Source organism: Aedes albopictus, chromosome 3 (genome assembly GCF_035046485.1).
Source record: "Aedes albopictus strain Foshan chromosome 3, AalbF5, whole genome shotgun sequence".
Classification (NCBI taxonomy): domain Eukaryota; kingdom Metazoa; phylum Arthropoda; class Insecta; order Diptera; family Culicidae; genus Aedes; species Aedes albopictus.
In genome coordinates this window covers 34,415,982-34,439,794 of record NC_085138.1, presented here as the reverse complement: position 1 = coordinate 34,439,794, position 23,813 = coordinate 34,415,982, and the positions used below count along the sequence as shown (strand labels likewise).

Genomic DNA, 23,813 nt, shown 5'->3' with positions numbered 1-23,813 from the left:
ATATAGGTTACCCTATCATGTAAATGTCATGGAATACCATGTAAACTTCCATGACATGTCATATAATTCAGCCTGGCTCAGAATGATTACAAGACATATAATACGTACATGATATATCATGTAAATCATCATAACAGGAAGTTTATATGACTAGAATGATGTATGCTCAGCTCAAAATTAACAAAACGGTCACTTACACCCTTTTGACCCTGATAGTTTCTGAAGGGAATGTGTGCGTACGAGTAAACAGTCTGTGGTTGCAGTTGAATTGGCGTTTAATTACCGTGCCTGTTTGAGCTTAATTTCGCTGCGCTTGCTCAAATGTATCTTCAGTGACCGTGAAACCGGTTTTAGCTGAAGTTTTCAACAACTGAAGCTCTTCTAAAGTGTTACAGCCAAATATTAAGTGGTTACTCTAGCACCTTCTTCACGTATAAACCTCCCTTCAAAATAGTTCATTTCTACAACACGTACTTTTGTTGTGTATCAAATTTGGCGAAATGTCATACGAACACAATAAACCCCTCACTCGTTCTACATCAACCTCGTCCTCATCGTTGAATACTGAGGGCAAGGCAAGTAAACAAAACAAAAACGATGATGTAGAAACTCTAAGCGACCTTTGGAACAAGATCCGAAAAATGTTCGCTGAATCGAAGTCGGACATCGAAGGAAAGATCGAGCAATGTAAAACGGAATTGGAGCAGAAAATTACCGGGGTTGAACAACAGTTGACCAACTTCAAGTCTGGATGCGAAGAGGAAATTAGGGATGTTTCCGATGCCGTGAATGACGTACGCAGTGATCTGGAGCAAACGAAACGGAGTGTGAATCGACAGGCGACAGCTAACGAGCTAATTCTCTCTGGTATTCCGTATACGGCCGAAGAGAATCTAATGCAGATTTTCTATAACATCTGTGTTTCACTGGCCTTCGTTTCGGGAAATGTACCGAGCGTCTATCTGAAACGGCTCTCAAAAATTCCTATCAACGTTGGGTCATCTCCACCAATACTAGGGAATCGCGCCACTTGGGCTTCTATATTCGTCTGTTTTCCACTATAACTCAGCCAAATTTAAACCAATTGACACAACTTTTGGAATGAGATGAGATAGGTATGTTATCTACCCGTGTACAACATTTCAAGTCAATTGGTTCAAAATTGACTGAGTTATAGTGGAAAACAGACGAATATAGAAGCCACCGCCCAAGTGGCGCGATACCCTATGTCAATTTGCGTTACGTGGTATGCGAGACGAGTTCTATGGAAGGTATATGCGTCAGCGATCTTTGAGTCTACGTCATATTGGTTTCAACAACGACAACCGTGTGTAGGGTATCGTATCGCGCTACTTGGGCGGTGGCTTCTATATTCGTCTGTTTTCCACTATAACTCAGTCAATTTTAAACCAATTGACTTGAAATGTTGTACACGGGTAGATACTAGCGTGGTTCAAAAAATCGTTTTTGCTCCACACCGCTTATTCGATTCCTAACCAGATTATATGCCTTCTCCCAAAATTTGAGCTCATTTGGTTGAAAATTGAGACTGCACAAGCCCTTCAAAGTTTGTATGGGAATTACTATGAGAAAACGATGTTTTTCATTCAATTCACCGTATGATTTCCCCAAGTGCCCTAGTGGGTTAGTTGACCCTTGGTAGTCCTAGGCTACTCTATCAGCTACAACTTTGCCGAAGACCGCATTGGAATCGGACGCCTCATCAATTAGTTACCGATTTTTATCCAGAATCGAAATCTTTACTCATGATGGTTAAACTATTCGGTGGGCATCACTGCATTTTGCAGTGAAACATAGTAGCCATAATTTCAGTGTGCTATCTTTGGCGCCGTATGCAGCAATGTTGCCTGCTGGGAAGCTGGAGGATCACTGTTAAAGTTTGTCCAGTTGGATACAAATCAATTACTAATTAATGAGGCGTCCGATTTGAATGCGGTCTTCGGCAAAGTTGTAACTGATAGAGTAGCCTAGGATTACCAAGGGTCAACTAACCCACTAGGGCACTTGGGGAAATGCTACGGTCGATTGAGTGAAAAACATCGTTTCCCCATAGTAATTCCCATACAAACTTTGAAGGGCTTGTGCAGTCTCAATTTTCAACCAAATGAGCTCAAATTTTGGGAGAAGGCATATAATCTGGTTAGGAATCGAATAAGCGGTGTGGAGCAAAAACGATTTTTTGAACCACGCTAGTAGATACTATACCTATCTCACCACATTCCAAAAGTTGTGTCAATTGGTTCAAATTTGACTGAGTTATAGTGGAAAACAGACGAATATAGAAGTCACCGCCCAAGTAGCGCGATTCCCTATATCAACGAAAACATGACTGCGAACGACAGAGAAATACGAACGCAAGCGATAAAATTGAAAAAACAGGGTCGGATTCAACAAGTCTTTACTAGAGGTGGAGTCGTTTTTGTACGAGTAAAGGACGGAGATGAAGCGGAGCCGTTTTACACACTGGAACAACTTTTCGCTTCTGTTAATTGACCTTTCCAAATTGATACTCTTTCCTTCCAATAAATCCTTGTATTATATCCTAAACTATCCGTGATTCCGAACCTCTCCTAAAAGCTCACTTAATTCATATTATCCTTCCTTGCAAAAAGCCTTTTTTCCCTCCAAGTCATTCCATGATTCCGTTCCTAAGCCATCCATGTATTCTTCAGTCCTAAAAGTCAACACGAGACATGCACGAGATCGATGCAGACGGCCGAGGCTGGTTCATCCCGAATGCACGTCACAGAAGATAACTGGGGATGATGACGTCTTCACGATGGTGCTGCTGCTGTTGTTGCTGGTGGTTCTATCAGGCGATGATGACGTTGTTATGATGGTGCTGCTGCTGTTGTTGTTGCTGGAGTCTGGGTGTTACTGCTGAATTTTTCGATTTCAATGATCCGTTGGCGATGATGATGTTTCACGGTGATGTTGTTGTTGCTGTTACTATAGATGTATGCTTTCTTTTCTCTTTTTTTTTGTTGCTAGACGATTGTACTGAATATTTCATAGATTAATCTTTTGAAATTTGCGTAAGTTCTTTTTGCCCTGAATTTCTATTGTAGAAAGCTAATGTCAATTCAATTGCAGCAGATAATAATCAAATTCATATTCAGAAACTTGTTAGAACGTAATTTTAGTTGTAAGTTAAGTTTCCTTACCATTGCAACTGATTTGCTCTTGCCATTTCTGCCAAATGGGTCTCTTTTAGGTTTTGCCACAGTTTTGTATTATGATCATGGATGATGATGTCCAAAACAACGCCTCTGCATCCATGCTAATACCAAAAGCAGTTTTCAATGCAGTATTAACTGATGATAAAATAAACATATGTCACGTAAATGTTCAAAGTCTATGTGCGCGTCGATTCACGAAGTTCAATGAGTTAAAAAACAACTTTATTAACTCCAAAATGGATATTATATGCATGTCCGAGACATGGCTCAGTGATGTTGTAACTGACCCAATGATTGCCATCGAAGGTTTTAGCTTGCTCCGTAATGATCGTAACAGGCATGGGGGTGGTATATGTATGTATTTCAAGTCTAATTTAACTTGTAAAATTGTGAAAATGTCAACAGCTCTCGATCAGTCTAGTTCGACAGAGTTTTTACTTGTGGAAGTTCGTGGTGATGGTGAACCGTTTTTATTGGCAGTATATTACAATCCCCCCGAGACGGACTGCTTAGATATTTTGAAAGATCATCTCGAGGAGTTCACTGTTAAATACAATCACACATTTTTTATTGGTGACTTTAATATTGACCTCTTGAAATCTACTTCGAAGTCAAGGAGGCTCAAGGATACATTATCTGCTATGTCTTATTCTTGTGTTAATAATGAACCAACCTTCTTTCACACGAATGGATGTTCTTTGCTGGATCTTCTAATAACTGACTCACCTGACTTGATTTTTAATCTAAATCAAGTTTCTATGCCATTTGCTTCAATGCACGATTTGATTTTTGCATCAATAAATATTATGAAGACTAAACCTGAAGCGGTTGCGTATAGAGATTACAAAAATTTTGATGCTAATCGTTTGAAGGAGGCATTCCTGCCATGTTGAGTATATCTGATCCTGACATGTTCCTTGAAATTTTTAATAGTCGTTTGAAGTTTTTACATGATACATTTATTCCTATTCAAAATTATAAACCTAAAAATAATCCATGGTACAACCATGAAATTGAAGTTGCGATTGTTGACCGTGATATAGCATATTCGAATTGGAAGCGTAGCCGAAGTGTATCAGACTCCGCTCACTTTAAACGTCTTAGAAATAGGGTGAATTTGTTAATTAGAGATGCCAAACAACATTACGATTGTGAAAGATTTAATGTGAATTTACCTAGTAAAAAGTTATGGAATAATATTAAAAACTAGGAGTTACTAAATCTCGTACTTCAGATTGTAGTTCTAACTTTAGCGTTGATGAGATTAACAACTATTTTGCTAATAATTTCACCGTTGACAACATTTCTAGCTCCACTGTTTCAGGAAGCACAAATGGTTTTACCTTCCGTTTAATTGAAGATTACGAAATTGTAAATGCAGTTCACGAAATAAAATCCAACGCCACGGGTCTGGACGATGTTTCGATTGTATTTATTAAAATTATGTTGCCACTTGTTTTACCGTACGTCAAACATTCGTTTAATATAGTTTAATTATTTCCAACTCCAAGTTCCCACAAGTATGGAAGGTAGTTAAAATAATCCCAATTCAGAAAAAGTCAGGTAAAGATGAAATCAGTAATCTTCGCCCTATAAGTATCTTATGTGCTCTCTCTAAGGTCCTAGAGAAGCTTCTGAAAAGTCAAATTTCAGTTTTCGTTTCTGATAAGAATTTTCTACATCCTTATCAATCGGGTTTTCGTCAACACCACGGAACAAATACAGCTCTTTTGAAAGTGCATGATGACATCGCTGGAGTTATCGACAAAAAAGGAGTTGCTATTTTACTGTTGATCGATTTTGCGAAAGCTTTCGATCGTGTGTCACATAAGAAACTATTAATGAAATTGAATGAAATTTACCAATTTTCTTCTAGTGCTATTCGCTTGATTCATTCGTATTTAACAAATCGTTCACAGGCAGTATATTGTAACGGTAATCTGTCGAGGTTTAAAAGCATCGAAGCTATTATCAGCTATTATCTTTAAGATATTGCTCCATACACCTTTTTGCTGACGATGTTCAGATTTACTTGTGCGAAACACATTATTTTCACGATATGACAGATAAAATCAATCGTGATCTCCATAGTATTCTGTTGTGGTCACGTACTAATTTGTTGCCAATAAATCCAACTAAAACAAAGGCTATATTGATATGTAGAAATAGAAACCCAATTTTTTATCCTGATATATACATGGATGGTGAGAAAATTGAGTTTGTCAATCAAGTCAATAACTTAGGGGTAATTTTTACATCCAACCTAAATTGGGATGCTCATATTAATGCTCAGTGTGGTAAGATTTATGGTTCTTTAAAAAGACTGAACCTAACAACAAGACATTTTAGTACACAAGCCAAATTAAAACTGTTTAAATCATTAATACTGCCTCATTTTATATATGGTGATTTTCTATTCTCAAACGCCTTGGTTTCATCGGTTGATAAGTTAAGGCTAGCTCTGAATGCTTGTGTTAGATACGTTTACAATTTAAATAGATTATCAAGAGTTTCTCATCGCCACAAAGATCTGATTGGCTGTAACTTTTCAAATTTTTACAAGTTTAAAATATGTGTCACCCTATTTAAAATAATGTTATCTAAAAAGCCTGATTATTTATTTACGAAGCTAAATCCTATGCGAAGTGACAGAAATCTTAATTACCTGATTCCTCAACATCATTCGGCTTACTACAGTCAATCGCTATTTGCACGAGGCGTTGTATATTGGAACCAGTTGCCTCTTAGTATAAAAAGTAATAACTCTATTCATGGCTTTAAAAGGGACTTAAAGCAGCATTTGGCAGAGTAGGTCAGATAAAATGGTAGGAAACATTTAAGCAATTAAGAACATGATTTGAAATCTTCTAAATACCAGGTATGACGATAAAAAAGGCTGTCAGCCTTATGTTATACGATTATATATAATAAATAAATAAATAAATAAATAAATCTGGGCCTCTCAACCCCTCCTTCTGGGATTCTCCCAGACATTCTTCATGGGATTCCTCCAAAAGTTGCTTTCTTGGTTACTCTAGCAATTTCTTCCAAGATTTCTCAGGGTGCTCTTTATGAGATTCCTCGAAAGGTTTATATACGATTCCTTTATCAGTTTCCTCAGGCATTCTCCGAGAGTTTCTCCTGAGATTTCTAAAGAGGTTTCATCTTGGATTTTTTCAGCAGTTATTTACGGGATTCCTCTGGGTGGTTTTTCCCGGAATTCTTTTGAGATTCTTTCCCGGATTTCTCCAAGTTTTTTTTTCAGTGATTTCTCAAGAAGTTCCGGAATTACTTCAGGATTTTTTTCCTAGATTTTCCCCCCACCTTGTTCGGGACTCCTGCAAGAATTGTTTCAGGGATGCATCAGGGAGAAATATCTGGGATTCCTCCAGAAGATTCTCCAGGAATTCCTTCTGAAATTCTTCCAAAAATAAGGGAACTCTCGAAGTCTCCGAAAAAGAAAGAAACTCTTCGAGAATCTCAGAAAAAGGAAGAAGAACTCCTTGTGGAGTCCCATAAGGAACTTCTAAAAATGGAATGTCAGAAAGAACTCGTTATGGGATCCCAGATAGAATTCTAGGTCAATTTCAGAAAAAAAAAAAATCATTGGGTATTCCTAGAACGAACACTAGGTGTAATTCTTAAAAGAAACGCCTGGAGAAATCCCAGAAGTAGTTGCTGGAGAAGGTGAAATTCTCAAATGGAGGAATCTCGGAAGCAACTTCTGAAAGAATTCTAGAAGGAACTCCCAAATCTCAGAAGCAACTCCCGCAGGAATCTAGGAAGGAATTTCGGAAGGAACCTCGGAAATAATTATCTTTAAAAAATCGGAGAAGGAGTCCCGTAAGGAGTTGCTGGAGGAATTTCAGAAAGAACTCTTACGGGAATATCAGAAGGAATGCCTTTAGGAATCTAAGAGGGTTTTTAACTCCTGGAAAAATCACAAAGAGAACTTCCGGAGAAGTCCTGCATAAACCGAAGGAAGAATCTCAGAAGAAGATCCCTGAAGAGACCATGATTCTCAGAGGAACTCTTCCGTGGATTGCTTCAGAAGTTCCTTCTAGGATCATTCAGGGAGCTTTTTTTGAGATTCTTCCCGAGGTTCTTTCATAACTCCTTGACAGGTTTCCTCAAGGAGTCTTCCAGAAGCTTTTTCTAAGATTCTTGAAGAGGTTCCAACTAGAATTCCACCAGGATTTTTTTTCCGAGATTTCGAAAGAATTCCTAGAAAAACCGTAGAAGGAGTCCCGTAAGCAGTTCCTGGAGGAATTTTAGGAATAAACTATTTGAGGAATCATAGAAGAAATCCATTTAGGAATCGAAGAAGGTTTATTTAACTCCTGAAAGAATCACAGAAAGAACTTCTGAAAGAATCCTGTACAATCGCTAGAAGAATATCGGAAGAAGCTCCTTAAAGAGACCTAGAATGGAACTCCTGGAGGACCCTTGGAATGAATTTCTTGAGAAAACACGGAAGGAATTTCTGGAGGAATCTCGGAATGCATTCACAGATTCCTACAGGAACTCTTTTCGGGATTCCTCCAAGAACTCATTCTGGGATTTCTCCAGGAACTCCTTCGGAGATTCCTCCAGGAAATCCGGGAACTCCTTCCGAGATTCCGTCAAGCGCCCCTTCTGGGATTCCTTCAGAAATTCCTCCCGGGATTCCTTCAACAATTTTTTCCGAGATTCCTTCAGGAACTCCTTCCTGGATCCTTCTTGGAACTCCTTTCACGATTCCTTCACGAACTTTTTCTGGCCTTCCTCCATGAAATCCTTCCGGGGTGCATCCACGAACTATCAAGATTCATCCTTCAATACGTTAAATGTGTGGGCATCGTGGCCGTTCGATTAGGGGCGTCCTTTGTCAGGCCGTTTCGTGAGCCTCGAAGTATGGGTTCGATTCCCGCTCGAGTTGGTCAAATAAAAAACTCTCCACTGAGACAACTGAGTGTTTCTTATGTTGTCCGTTGTCTGAATAATAATGAATTTTTGATCGAGTCAAACCGGAGGTTTGAGATTTGATTTGTGTTTGCCCCTGTGTGCTAGCGTCTATCACCTCTTAGAATTACTCCAGGATGGGAGCATTCATTTAGTACGTCACGCTAAAATTGGGAATTTTCGGCCTCCCCTCCCCCCTTCGTACGTGTTTTTTTGTATATGTAATACATTTCTAGTCACACTTTCACAAATCCCCTTCTCCTCCCTAGGACCGTGACGTACTTAATGGATGGACCCTATGTGTTTCTTGTGAAATCACTACGGACTTCCTATGGGAGTTTCTAAAAAAAACCTTAAGAATTTCCTCCTGGGAGTTCCTTCTGAGATTTGAAAAAATAATGAAGAGTTCTTGGAAGAATTCCACATGGAACCTCTTTGGAAAACTCAGAAGCAACTCCTGGAAGAACCCCAGAGAGAAATGGCTCCTATCATAAATACCATGATAACGGAATTCTCAATTTTCCTTCATGCCCCAATTCCAGTAGATTATCTTCATCGACAATCTCTTTTTCACATTAAAGTGACAAGATGCAAGTTTGCTTAAACTTTGTTACGCTTGGACGCAAGATTGCATCGCAACCTAGCGTTTCATCAAAGAATAAGAATATCAAAAATGCCCACTCCGCTTATGTTCGGGGGGACACTACCGCAGCGCTATCTGCGGATGAAAGTTCAACCTTCATACGGTAGTGTGCATTACTGATTGTATTCGGATATCAAAACATACGCACACCACCTTCTCTGATGACAAATCACGAACACTGTTACAGAGTGCTTCCACCTTGATACGCTTAGAGAGCGCCACTTGTCTTTTCGCTTGACGTTTACATAGAAAAAGGTAAGAGAGGGCATTCTTTCTATTTTCATTCTTTGGTTTCATGGTCAAAAAAAGCCATTCCTTTATATCAGGCTGAAATTTTAATGTATGAGGTAACTTATTCTTTCACCTATACTTTTTTTCAATTTTTAATAGTTTCTCGGTGGCACTGGTAATTGCAGCCGTCGCCGGACCGCAGTGGCTGTTCACCGAGGAAAAGCTCCACAACCGTAACTACAATGGCACCATGAACTACAACGCCAAAGATGAAGGAATCTACCTTACCAAGTACACCAAGGCTTCCCTCTGGACGTTGTGCAGTAAAATGGGTAAGTACCTACCTGACCATCTTATCTTTAAAAACTAAACCCGCCGTCATCAATCAATGAGCGAGAAAAAGTGACGAAGCTGGTGGAGAAATGCGTCACAGTGTAAGAATTTCTCACAACGTGAAACGGTTGCGTTGGTACCTACGGTATCAAACAAGAGTCACAACGCGGGAAAATTGAATCAAGAAAACCGATAATCGGAGAGGAAATTACTGCAGCCGGAAGTGGCGCAATGTTTCACTCCGCCCACTGTACCGTCGCGTCGTTGTGGTGGAAAGGGTAAAGGTTTGGCTTCTATTCGCAAAGTTTTTTCAAATAGTTTCCGATTGAGGGATATAAGCTTATTGAAACTAGTTGTTTGATAGATTTTGGAGTTATTACTAAAATCTTTTTTGAAGCTGAATTTCGATACATTAGAGTGATACGTCATATAGCTTGTTCAATAAGTTTTTATAAGTATCTGGGTTGGCTTAGTTCACTTTGTGTTGAGCAAATGTTAGGCAAATGTATACCATGATAAATGAAAACTATAACACTGGTCATGTTTTTAAGACCAGTGCTATAGTTTCATGACTTGTCGAGAAGGTTTCATGACTAAGTGTCTTGATATTTGTTCCTGGGTTTAATTGTTCATGATTTTTGTCTTTTTCCTCGACATGATATCATTAGTTTCAGTCATGTTTCATGATTTCATGACTTTCTATTTATAAGTCAAGCAACGATTACATTAATAATTACACTACAACAAACCGTTAGTACGAGTCCTACGCAAATTCTTGTCGTTGTTGCAAAATTAGACTTCCTTTCTTGCTATTCTATTTCCCTACAGGTGGCGCCAATCTAGGTCAAACGGAGTTTCACTGTACCACCATCGACTACTTTCCTCAGGAGGACTACAATCCGGACCCGCAGGATTCCACAAACGCCATCCCATGTAAGTGTTACCCCCAGGATCGGACAAATCGCTCACAATAGAATCTTGATTGAATTTTCCCCGTGCACTGAACCACTCCTTCGACAATAATACAAATGTGATTGACTCCTGCTAAATCAAGAAAGGAAACATTCCAGCTTGTATCTAAACGCGCAAAGGGGTTCCTAATAGAATTATTAAAGTCTATCACCCTCGACTTTGTGACCACCGCGATCACCTACTGGACTGGCTGGAAGCAATAGTGCACCCTTCCCGTTTTTGTCTTCCCGATTTGCCGTTCCCATGTCCAGCGCCTGGTCAGAGATCCTTTGATGTTTGCCCCTAGCTATATTATTATGCTTCCTATCTAGATATCTAGCATAGAGTCTATCCACGTCGTCGTTGTGCAGTCAGGTCACTTTTTTTTTCACTCTCGAAATTATCTCACGTGTTGGTTGGGGGCGAGAAGAGCCATATCGGGTGAGTGCTTATCCCGAGAACCGGACAGATTATACGGGGGCTTTGATTTCAATGAGTTTATCGTGTGGAAGGTGTTGTGTGTGCGATGGCAAGCAGCAGGATCAGATATTTATTGGGAACAGCATCAGTAACAACATTGATCCCATTATACAGTGAACCGGCGTGCTTTTTGGCTCATTAGGAAGCAGTCGGTTGTGCCGGCTGAGCAGGTGTTTTGTTTGGAATATATAGACCGGTCCGAAATTTTTAATGCTAAGTAGAATACGTATAAACATAAGTCCCCGAAAGATCTTTTACATAGGCGCTATTCATAAACTATACCTACCTTGATACCTTGTTGGCTACAAAATAACTTTACTCCAACGCCGAGCGTAAAGTAGAGCACCATCTTCGTCGGTCCTGTCTTGGGTGATGTTCTTCTAGTTTCCTCGAACGTGTAGGGATCGCAGATCTTCTTCAATCGCGTGCAGCCAGCGCGTTCGCTGTCGCCAACGAAGTCACCGACTTCTACCTGGTTCCCTGGTGAATATTGTTTTCGCTATTTTTTCTTCCGTGCCCAGCCCACTGCAGTCTGCCATATTTTATACGTTTCACAATATTCGCATCTTTGTACTGGTACAACTCTTGATTCACGCGTCTGTACCCACTCCATTTTCTTGTTTCCCTCCGAGAATTGTCCGCAGCACTTTGCATTAGCATTAGCATTAAGCGAGCCACACAAATTCGTAGGTGGTACAGTCCTAGACCGCTTTTATGAGGATTGCTTCCTTCCCGTCCGAACTAAAGCACAAAGATTTGGGACTAATCTCTGACTCTTAGACAAAACTGACGCAATCCTCCAATGGTCGAGAACTGTCCTGGCTACGTCCTTGCGACTGCTGGGGAATGGGAAAGGATGATTAGTTTTGGACACCTATGAAAGATGTACACAACTCTACGATCACTCAGGTCTAGGTGTCACAGGAATTTGGGTGTTGTTAGTGGAAGGGTAATCTCCAAAGGATACGTTTGGTAAACGTTCAGGCGAACAAAATATTATTTGTTTGTGTTGAGACAGCTGCCTGCATTATTCATCTGGTGACCGAAAATCTGGAATAGAAAACGGTATTAAATCTATCATTGAATAAGCTATTTGTGTTATGCTTGCAACGGATATACCTCACGATAATTCTTGCATCATTTAAAAAAACTTACTTGAATCCTTCCAAAACAAAATGTTCATCATCAGTAAACACTTACAAACAGAAACACAGAAGGATCTTACGCCGTAACGCACCATTCCAAGGTGATGTGCCCACGTTACGGGACTAGAATTGTCCGCAGCACTTTGCGCTCCAAAACTCCGAAAGCTTTTCGGTCTACCTCATCGTGACCGTAAAGGGCAACCGGAAGAATCAAGCTTGAGCTTGAGCTTTATTGACCGCCCTTGGATGCTACTCCAGTATCGCGAGACCAGCTACACTCACACAAGGAACCAATTAGATCCCTGATGGGGACTAGCAGGTATCTTCAGTGTGTGACCATTGGTGATCTTCTATTTTTATATCATTTACTGATTTATCGACCGTATTCTATAGTTAACTTGATGATTTTGTGGCTATATCGGTCTCTTTCTACTCATAAGTATAAGGGAGTAGAGATCGAAAACTCTCGATGCGTGAAACGCATTCGATGTATTCGTTCAATACATGGCCTACTTGCCTAATTTCACCTTCTATAAAATTTTCACACTTGTTCGCTACCTAGCGAATTCTATCATATCTATCATTTCATTATCCACTTTGATCTCTACTCCCTTATACTTATGAGTAGAAAGAGACCGATATAGCCACAAAATCATCAAGTTAAAACTTCTATTTTTAGGCGACCATGACGCCTGCCACGTCAGGATACCGGTCAATGTGGGGAAAGGGAAGGAAGTGATGAATGCACAAATTCATGCGGATGTCGGAGTGTTGGTGGGATTTTGTTGGCACAGGGTTCACGCATTGGTGTGTGGATGCCAGGGTAGGGTGATAGAATTGTGTGTTTTATTATTCTGATGGTGTGCAACACAGTTCGCTTGATTGCATAACTTGAACGCGTTATCTGATAGATTGACACTATGCTGTGAAAGTTTGGAAGGAAGGGATATGACTTTTTCAACCCATTTCTATTCTAGCGATGGATATGAACATGTGAATATTAGCGTGGTTCAAAAAATCGTTTTTGCTCCACACCGCTTATTCGATTCGTAACCAGATTCTATGCCTTCTCACAAAATTTGAGCTCATTTGGTTGAAAATTGAGACTGCACAAGCCCTTCAAAGTTTGTATGGGAATTACTATGGAAAAACGATGTTTTTCATTCAATCGACCATAGCATTTCCCCAAGTACCCTAGAGGATTAGTTGACCCTTGGTACTTCTAGATTACTCTATCAGCTACAACTTTGCTGAAGACCGCATTCAAATCGGACGCCTCATTAAATAGTTATCGATTTGTATCCAACTGGACAAACTTTAGCAATGATCCTCCAGCTTCCCAGCAGGCAACATTGCTGCATATGGCGCCAAAGATAGCACACTGAAATCATGGCTACTATGTTTCACTGCAAAATGCAGTGATGCCCACCGATTAGTTTAACCATCATGAGTAAAGATTTCGATTCTGGATAAAAATCGGTAACTAATTAATGAGGCATGCAATTTGAATGCGGTCTTTGGCAAAGTTGTAGCTGATAGAGTAACCTAGAAGTACCAAAGGTCACCTAACGCTCTAGGGAATTTGGGGAAATACTACGGTCGATTGAATGAAAAACATCGTTTTCCCATAGTAATTCCCATACAAACTTTGAAAGGCTTGTGCAGTCTCAATTTTCAACCAAATAAGCTTAAATTTTGTGAGAAGGCATAGAATCTGGTTACGAATCGAATAAGCGGTGTGGAGCAAAAACGATTTTTTGAACCACGCTAGTGAATATACATGAGTTGTATATGTAGAGAGAAGGGAGAAAGTATATAGAAAGATACAAAGTAGCAGGAAAGGGACGAGCCAGGGATTGAACCCAGGACCTTTTGCATACGAATCAGAAGCGGTAGTCACTAGGCCACCAAGCCCGGGACTAGAATTGTCCGCAGCACTTTGCGCTCGAAAACTGCGAAAGCTTCTCGGTCTACCTCCTTTAACGTCCACGCCTCGTGACCGTAGAGGGCAACCGGAAGAATCTGCGAGTTATGTAGAGCGAATTTCTTTACGCAAATACGCATTTTCACTGCACGGGAAACATCATTGTTACATGTCACAAGTGTTCCAACCAATTCTTCAAGAACTTCAAACACATCCCCACTACCTCAGCACTAACACCACTAGGCCTGCCTCTGTCTCTACCCGCTATCATGTACTTCGTATTGGTATAGTATAATCGTCAAGCCTATCCTCGCTGTCTCTGTGAAATTCTTCCAGGAATTCCGCCGGAAGTTTCTCCAGGAGTTCCTCCCTGAAACTGACCAGAAAAACTTCCTGGGGGAACTCCCGGAGGAAATCCTACAGGTCCTCCTTGAAGAACTTCTGGAGGAATTTCTAAAGGAACGCCCGAAGAAATTTTCATAGGAACTCCTGGAGGAAATTTTGGAGGATGTTCCTGAGGAAATTACTGAATGAATTCGCGGAGGATTTTCCGAAGGAATTCTCGTAGGAATTTCCGGAGGAACTCTTGCAGGAGCTTTTGGAGGAATTCCCGGTGGAATTTCTAGTCTAGTCTAGTCTACACATACACAGCTATCACTTGGAAGAATCCTGGAAAATGATAGAATCGACTAGGGTAAGTGTACCAATTATGGCTATAGTACCAATTATTCGCCATAGTTAATTTTCACCCTTTAACGAAGTACATCAACAAGAAAAAAATTGTGAACAACAGATCACTTTCACAAAAGATAGTCGCACTCTTTTAAACTCCACTTTTTGCTCAAATCATGGGAGAAATAAATCATTTTCCTTAAAATTTCGGCTTCCTTGCCCCTTTTTTCGCCATAGTGTACCAGTTATGGCTAACCCCATAAGGAATGCATGCAAATAGTGCGAAAAGGAACCAAAGTTAAAAAATATAATCATAACTGGTACAGGATTCCTATCATTGGCACACGCTGTAATCAATAATAAAAGTAGTTTTGGCTCCGTTTCTATATTTTTCCTATTAAATATGGAAACTAAGCTGTCTTTTAACTTATTGATGACATTCGTTGGTCTTCTCGTTATTTTTGTCTCAATAGCTTTCCTTAGGTAGTGCCATAATTGGTACACTTACCCTACTTCTTTATTTCTCTTGTCATTATCAATACTTGGAATGTATCGAAGATGCATTACAAGTATTGAAGCGGCCAGGCCTACTGTGCAGCGTCATTGAATACAATTAAAACCAGAGAGCGGCGACATCTCGTCAGCCACTCCGTATAATATGTATTATACATAGTGTGACACAAAAACGTTGGAAGTGACGTTGCTAAGAAAGTTAATGTCACTCCATTGCAGCTTCGTCCTGAGATGGAACATAGGTATTTACGTCTTATATCCTGACTCAAAAGCCTAGGCTTAAGCGCCATTACTCGCTCTCTGAAAAGAGAAGAAAAAATACGGTGATCCCTTATAAGCAAGAAAGGTAGCAGTAACATTAACAAACATGGAATAAAATGTTCTGTTCAGTGAAGAAGGATGAATATGTTCGCAGTTGCTGAAGCCAGACCTTATACATTTGTCAAGCAGCAACCCCGAGCAAGTTCATTTTACCTTCTTGAACCCAACTATCACTAACCGCTCCCGCGCAAATATTGAACCGTACCGTCGTCTTCAATGTTCAACACTGGGCCCAAAAGGGTGTAAATAGGAATTGAATCAAAGGGAGGAATTCCCGGTGGAATTTCGTGGGAAAATTCCTAGAGGAGCTCCTGGAAGGGTTCCTAGAGAAAATCGTGGAAGAACTCCCTGAGTAATTGTCGGTGGGATTCCCTGAGGACTTCCTGGATGAACTCCCGAAGAAACTTTCCGGGAGAATTCCTGGAGAAATTTCTGAAGCAACACCCGGGAGAATTTTGGGAGGAAATTTTGGAGGAATTTCCTGGAGGAATTCTCTGTGGAATTTCTGGAGAATTTTCCGGAGAAATTTTCGGAGGAATTCCCAGACGACCTCCTGCGGCAGCTTTTGGAGGAACTTACTGGGAATATTTCTTGAGAAATTCTTGAAGGAACTCTGGAGAAACTTCTGGAGGAATTCCTGAAAGAAATCACGGAGCAATTGATGGAGGCATTCTCGGAGAAATTTTCTGAAGGAATCCACGGAGAAAATTTCTGAATTTCTGAAATAATTCTTGACTAAATACCTGGGAGGATTTCGTGCATTCCTTTGGGAGTTCCTGGAGAAATTCTTCAGGGGATATAGTATGCTTGTTTAAATTTTCGGAAAAAACCTTTCGAGAGTCCGACGCTATGCTGATTTAACGCTACTGGTGTATCATTAGGGTAAATGTACCAATAGTGGTGCTATTGGTAGCTCCTTGTAGTAAAATAATTGGATAAAATTGTAAACAACACAACATAAAAAGTCTGAAAACGTTAGCCGGTAGTTTTTTTTTACTTAAATTTGCTAGGAAAAAAAATAATTAAAATTGAAAAAAAAATTAAAATTGAACTATAGATGACGAAGATATCACCAAATCACTTTTCCATGTTTTACGAAAGTGACCCCAAACTTTTGGCCGATACATCATATTGAGGGGTGACCCCAAACTTTTGGTCGATGACATCAAGGATTAATTTACTTAATAACTTTTTTCTAGATTGTTTAGCTAAGTTCTGTAAAAAGCAGTTGAAAGCTAATAGAAAATGGGTCATATTACTGCTCTCATCTTAAAATTTGGTCGACCCAATTTCCAGCGACACTGCCGTAAGTTTATATTCATTTTTTTTTAAATTTGACAACTTTAGGTTAAGTTTACATAGAAAATTTTTTGAAAAAGTTTCTTTTAAATCATGTTCAAAGTTTCTTTGACTTATTATCTTTTGAATGAAAACTAGGGTTTTGAAATCGGACGCAAATTGGCCGAGATATGGGCCTAAAAAAATGACATGTTTTGAGGGGGTGACCCCAAACTTTTGAACGGGAGTGTATATGTTTAAAATGACCGGAATGGTCTACATCGCAACGTGTGATCCACACATGAATGAATTAAGGTGTGAGAAAATGTGTTCCCCTCTTGCAAAATTAGGTTAAGCAGAGCTGGGAAATTCGTTACGCATCGTAGATACGACCCAGCAGCCAGAGCCTTCAGGATAGTTTCATTCACGGGAAAAGCAAAACAGATAGTAGGTAGCATCGTACACACACCGGAACCGAATCAAAATCACACCTTTAAAAATAGACCCCCTGCGTCGGCCCCAGACCCTCTCCTCTCCCGTATGTAGGTGTAAGCTCTTCCTGCTTTAATTCAGATCCGCTCTAATTCACAGATACCGTGACCCATTCGTCGCCATTCTTCCTGGTATCGAACGTGGTGCTGGTCATCAGCTATGTGCTCTTCCTGCTGGCCATGTGCTCATCGAGGCACAAAATCTGTTACTTCGTGTCCGGAGTGTTATTTATAATATCAGGTAATTGTAGTGTATTGTATTGATGTGTTTTTATTGTTCGTTGACTTAAAGTTGGATAGAGCATTGATTTGAGCCCTTTTGATAAAGAGTCAAAAAATTCTTGTATAGATATTACAGAAATTCGGATTAAAATCTTAATATACCTTATCCGGCACTCATTTCAAAAATCATTGCATAATTCGTCCCTGGATTTGTAAAGAAATTCATTGGAAAGGTCGAATTTCAAAAAGTCGAACAGTTTGAAGATCGAAAAGAAAAACCCGAAATATAAAACTCTGAAGGACAAATTTAAAAACTTATTTTCAAAGTGTGAATTTCTCCGGAAAAACTCCCCATATAGGAACTTCTGAACAATTTCGAACTTGTTCTTTAACCCTTTGAAGCCTAAATTTTTCCAAGCGTTATTATGGAGTTTTTTCTACGTTTTTCTGTAGTTTTGCGGTCAATAGCATAAAAACGGTAAAATATCAGGAAGAATATTTTTTCTGGATATCCTGAATATCTGGACATCCAAACTATTCTTGAGTTTGGATCCTAAAGTCTGCGGGTGTAATGGTAACTTCTTTCATTATATAAAGTTATTATTTGTAATCTATCATGTCCAGTAAGTCTTCTGAAAGGTTAATAGACAGTATCAGATCAGTCGGGATATCCTAGGTCATCCAAACTGTTCTTGAGTTTAGATCTTAAATTATACGGGTGTAACGGTAACTTCTGTCATTATACAAAGTTATGATTTGTAATCTATTATATCCAGTGAGTCTTCTGAAAGTTCAATAGACAGTATCAGTCGGGGTTTCCTAGGTCATCCAAACTGTTCTTGAGTTTGAATTCTAAAGTCTACGAGTGTAACGGTAACTTCTTGTATTATACAAAGCTATGATTTGTAATTAATCATGTCCAGTAAGTCTTCTGAAAGATTTCTATACAATATCAGACCAGCCGTTATATCCTAGGTCATCAAAACTGTTCTTGAGTTTAGATCCTAAAGTCTACGGGTGTAAAGGTAACTTCTTTCATTATATAAAGCTACGATTTGTAATCTATCATGTCCAGTAAGTCTTCTGAAATTTCAATAGACAGTATCAGATCAGTCGGGATATCCTAGGTCATCCAAACTGTTGTTGAATTTAGATCCTAACATGTACGGGTGTAAGCTACGATTTGTAATCTATCATGTCCAGTAAGTCTTCTGAAAGTACAATAGGCAGTATCAGATCAGTCGGGATATCCTAGGTCAACCAAACTGTTTTTAAGTTTAGATCCTAAAGCCTACGGGTGTAACAATAACTTCTTTCATTATACAAAGCTACGATTTGTAATCTATCATGCATAGTAAGCCTTCTGAATGTACAATAGGCAGTATCAGAACAGTCGGGATATCCTAGGTCATCCAAACTGTTTCTCCAAACGTCATGGTGTTTAGGATGTTCTAGGTTGACAAAAAAGTCTCAAATACAAATATTCCCATATTTTTCCTTAATAGAGGACTCAATTTGCAACAACTTTGTCTGTTTTATTGAATGTGTGAATTTATACAGCCGTTTCTCCGTCTTCGTCTCCAAAAGGGTTAAGCATTATCGATTTATCACAAGTTTGTTTTTTTTCCTAATCCTTCAGGTCTCCTCATGCTAATCGGACTGATAATGTTCATCTCGATCCTCAAAGCGGAAATCGGTTACAAACTACGGCCTCGATCATCCCTGCAAGCACCACTCTTCACCTTTCGCTACGGCCAAAGCTTCCTCCTGTACGTGTTCGGCTTCGTCATCACGGAACTGTCCGGAATCTTTAACGTTCTAATCTACTCCAACCTGCACCAAGCGCAACTTGCTCGTTCGCAAATCTATCCCACCTACCAGAATCTGAGTGCCAACTACTACAGCATCACGCCCAAAAAGGAGAAATCCAAGGCTGCAATGGACTACGGAATGTCCAACGGTACGCGACCACGGTTCTACTTCGAAAGCATCGATGACTGCGCAGTGCATCGGTATCATCGCGACCGTAGCAATAATTTGGTAAAAAGCTTGAATGAACTCTACACGGAACCGGCGCCGGAAATGAGGAGTACGGCTACGGCAACATCACCGCCGGCGGACATCTCGGCAACGTCCCGGATTGAGCTGGCGTTGGATTCCGGGAAGCTCACGAGAAGCGTCTCCACCACCACCGATATAGTGCTGATGGATGACCCGAGAAGCGAAACGGACGAGAAGAGCGAGGAGAATTTGAAGAATATATGCGGAATATCCAAGCAGTATCTTACGAAGGAGCTGTCCAAGGAGAAGTTGTTCAACGAGTTCTGCAAGAAGGTAGGACCGAGACCGAAACCGAAGAACATCTACTACATCGAAGACGACGGGAAGGATCAGGATGGGTTCCAGAATGTGTTTGTAATCGAGGGGAACAACAGCGACGATGACAAGTTTAAGCGCAGGAGGAGAAATTCGATGTTGGGGGCATCGGTGAGCGTGGATGCGCTGGAGAGACGACAGAGAATAAGGTCGGATAATTCGTTGGATCGGGCGTACGGTGAAGAATGTCCAAGATTGACCTACGATATGAGACAGACACTGCCGAGGAATTTTATGAAGAAACATCACAATCTACTGACGCAGCATACGCTGGCTGATGAACGCGGTGGTTTCAATAGCTTGGACGACTTGGGAGACCATCACGGGTCGTGGAATCGAAGAATTTCTGCCAGTGGATTGTTGGAACCCATCAGGTAGGATGCTTCTCGTATAATGCATTCATGTCTTTCTCGAACACCTAAGTACCGTGAGGTCGCCATTCACCGCTCATTTAACGGCATTTTCGTAAAGTATATGACATTAAAAATCGACGTTTGCGAATATTGCACTTTGGTTTACGTTAAAAACTCAACAATTATGTTGTTATTATAGGAAAAATATAAAACGATTGTAAAATATGTTTACAGCCGAAAAAATAAAAATTCAAATGTGTAATCTCTTGGCTCCTATTACCGCTCATGCATCCATTCACCGCTCATAATGGATCCATTCACCGCTCACTGGATTATTTTTTCATGGAATCACAGAAACTATTCATTTATAAAAATAAAATAACTTTTATTTACTAAAGTATTGATGATTCATGACGTTTAGTTCATCCTGTTTTGTCAAAATGGAATCTTTAACGGGTTTTACCTGTTGGATATTTTTTCCACTGTTTGCCCTGAACAGTTCCCATGCTGTCCTGCAGCGCAGTGTGAGAAATATTTTTCGAGAACGTGATTTCAGGTACACTCATATAAAAACATGGTGAAATGAAAGTTTTTAAATGTGGCAGCATGTTACATTTACTTTTGTTACGATACTTTACTAACATCTGACCATTTTTGTATGATTGACCTAAAATGAGCGGTGAATGGCGACCTCACGGTACCAAACCAAATATATATACGATTATCGCTAAGAAGAGTATTTTCTTAAATCTAAAACACCGATTCCTCCTAACTTTCAGATTGAACTTATCGCAGAACAACCTGGACGCGTCTTCTTCACCATATCATCACGCATCAAAGTGGCCAAAATACATCCCAAAATCGACCAACGATTTCACGACCATGCAACAACAGTATCTTCACGTTCCATCGTCACCCTCTTACGTGGACTACACCGTAAGGCCATCGTCAGCCCAAGGTCACCACAGTATTGGCGATTTGAGTTCGTACCAACCTCCGCCTCCGCCTCCTCAATACGCCCGGATTCAACATCCGAGCGTCGTCGGTCCACCGCCGTTCAACTACGTCCCACCGAAAACGGCACCTCCGGCGGTATTCTCCGGCAAAGTTTCGCCAATTTTCGATCTGGACAAAATCGAGCGGGAACGTCGCAAGTCCCACTCGCAACTGTTTCTCAACCACGGTTCCCAGCAGCCACTGCAGCAACAATACGACTACGTCAATGGGACTGCTGTTTAAGAAATACAATTTATGAACTGCCATTGTTCGATTCGCGCGTCATTTAGAATGTTCAAAAGAAAGTTAACAATCCATTATAGCATTTATAAAACCCACATGGAATTCCGAGCTTGCATATCAGTAAACCCAGGTACGATAGATGATAAATGTTTGAATACTATGGTGCCATATATACGTACACGTACATATCTACCAACAGTCGAAAACGTCAATAACATATGTGTTGTGATTTGAATAAAACTGATGTTGTGTTTAGATGGAAATAAATAAATGGTTGATTCATTACGAAAACGGAACGAACGGTAGACTTTTCTAATGAAGAAATCTAAAAAGGATTTGGCCAGTATTATTTCTAAACAAGGGAAAATATCTTTATCTAATGTCATGAGTGTTCCAAGAAACACAAATTCTACAAAAATTCGTCAATAATTATCTCGGCATACTAACATTAGGACTGCCTCTGTCTCTACTCGCTACCGTGTACTTCGTCTTGGTAGAATTTTTGTCAAGCCTATCCTCGTTGTATTCCTCTTCTGAGAAGCAAAAGAGGAATACAACGGCTGTATGATCGCTGTAGAAAATATCGTTTTCAGAGCCGAAGCGCAAAGAAAGAGGGAAACCACGCAATCAGGAATACTATCCCCAATCAACATCAATCGAGTTCCTTTTAAGAAGCCGCTGGTTTAGAACGAGTTTAATTATGTACAGGTACTTTTCGATTCCGGGATTCCGTGCCGGATGATCCTCTGTGAACCATCATGTCACGCTTCGTATAATCTACGAAATAAAATAAAAGAATTCCAAGAATCTCTCTAACCAGTGGCGTAGCCAGAAATTGTCTCTGGCAGCGGTTTTAAACGGTCAATGATAGCTTTTTTGATTTGACACCTACAGATAACAACAGTAATGAGCAATTGTATTCGTGGTTTGAAAATAGCGGCGCAGCCGAAAAATTTTTTCACCGCAAAGCGTTTTATACTGAAAATTTGTTCTACAAATTTTGGCTCTGGGGGGGGGGGGGGGGGTTTAACCCTAACCCCCCCCCCCCCCCCGTGGCTACGCCAGTGTCTCTACCTGATGTTCAATGTTTACGAAAAAGCTTTCGACCGTCCTACTCACGAAAATATGTGGGGAGCTCTCAGACGCAATGATATCACTGATAAAATCATCGGCTTCATTGAAGCTCAGTACGAGGCATATTCGTGCAGAGTACTGAACAACGGTGTCTTGTCCGATCCCATCCGGGTCGCCACTGGAGTTAGGCTAGGATGTATATTATCACCGCTACCCGAGCAGAGGAGAATAGCAAATTGATAACAACAGAATCACATAGCCTGTTTTTAAATCATAATTTGTAATTAAAATATTTCTTTTAAATAACATGTTTTGTTGGGCAATCTTATTTTGTTATGTTCAAGTTATTGGGATATATCCGCAAAATAACATTTCAATAATATATTTTGTTGTAGAACTAGTTTAGTTATTATTCTATTATAGAGAATGTACAAATATGTGATGAACGATAACACAACAGTAACAAGTTCACTAATTTCCTGTTATTAGGTTGTAATTGGTCTAACAAAACATGTTATTGGATTAGTCTTCCAGGAACATTTTTTTGTTATGATATTTGTTGACAAGTTTATAACATAATATGTTATGCTAATAACATAAAAAATACGGATTCCATTATACAGTTATTAAGTCTAAAGGACATATTTTATTATGCAGTTGTTCTTTTCTTCTGCTCGAGTACAGCTCCTCAACGTAATCGACGAGATTCCGTACCGTATTTACTGGGTCGAGGATGTCGGTGTAGTCCTCCAGACTAGAAAATTCTAACAAAAATGCAACACAATTATAACAAATTCTGATATTTCTAACTCAATGTGTTGTAATTCTGTGTGATATCTTTGGAGTTTGAAAATATTATAACACAATTATATCACATAATAATATAAATGTTGTTTTATAACTAATCATGATATACTTTAGATTTAATTCTTTGACATTCAAATAGAATTGTTACAAAGTTGTATCAAGTTATGATAGAAACTAGTTATATTGGAACTAATATGCATACCACGTTTTGTTATTATTTTGATCCGATTATAACACAATAGCTTGAGCTTGATTGATGCTACTGCCCGTAGATGCTACTCCAGTATCGCCAGACCAGCTACCTACACTCACACAAGGAACCAATGAGATTATCTATCGGGGACTAGCAGGCATCTTCAGTGTGTGAGGCTGTGAGCGTTGGTGATCTTCTTTTTTAGGTGACAATGGCGCCTGCTACGTCAGGTTGCAGGTCAATGTGGGGAAGGGAAAGCAAGTGATGATTGCAATCGTTTGTATCCACATCAGACCGAATATACCTCTGCGTTAGCGTTAATATTCCTTATTATGGGATCAGATGGGATCAGCATCGATGTAAGAGATCTGTGTTAGTTTGGATTCTTGAAAACTTATGTGTATGATCCTCTCTGTAATTTCTGAT

General features: G+C 39.8%; 1 protein-coding gene across 1 annotated transcript in view; it reads left to right on the top strand.

The window, feature by feature from the left end:
* The window catches only part of LOC109419237 (uncharacterized), a 29,537-nt gene extending 7,792 nt beyond the window's left edge, over positions 1-21,745 (top strand). The window contains exons 2-6 of the mRNA XM_029867610.2: positions 9,175-9,347; positions 10,177-10,281; positions 17,224-17,364; positions 18,985-20,095; positions 20,854-21,745. Coding sequence (XP_029723470.2) covers positions 9,175-9,347; positions 10,177-10,281; positions 17,224-17,364; positions 18,985-20,095; positions 20,854-21,313 — 1,990 coding nt within the window. The 3' untranslated portion in view covers positions 21,314-21,745. The remainder of the gene's footprint in view (positions 1-9,174; positions 9,348-10,176; positions 10,282-17,223; positions 17,365-18,984; positions 20,096-20,853) is intronic.
* Positions 21,746-23,813: the final 2,068 nt, after the last annotated feature.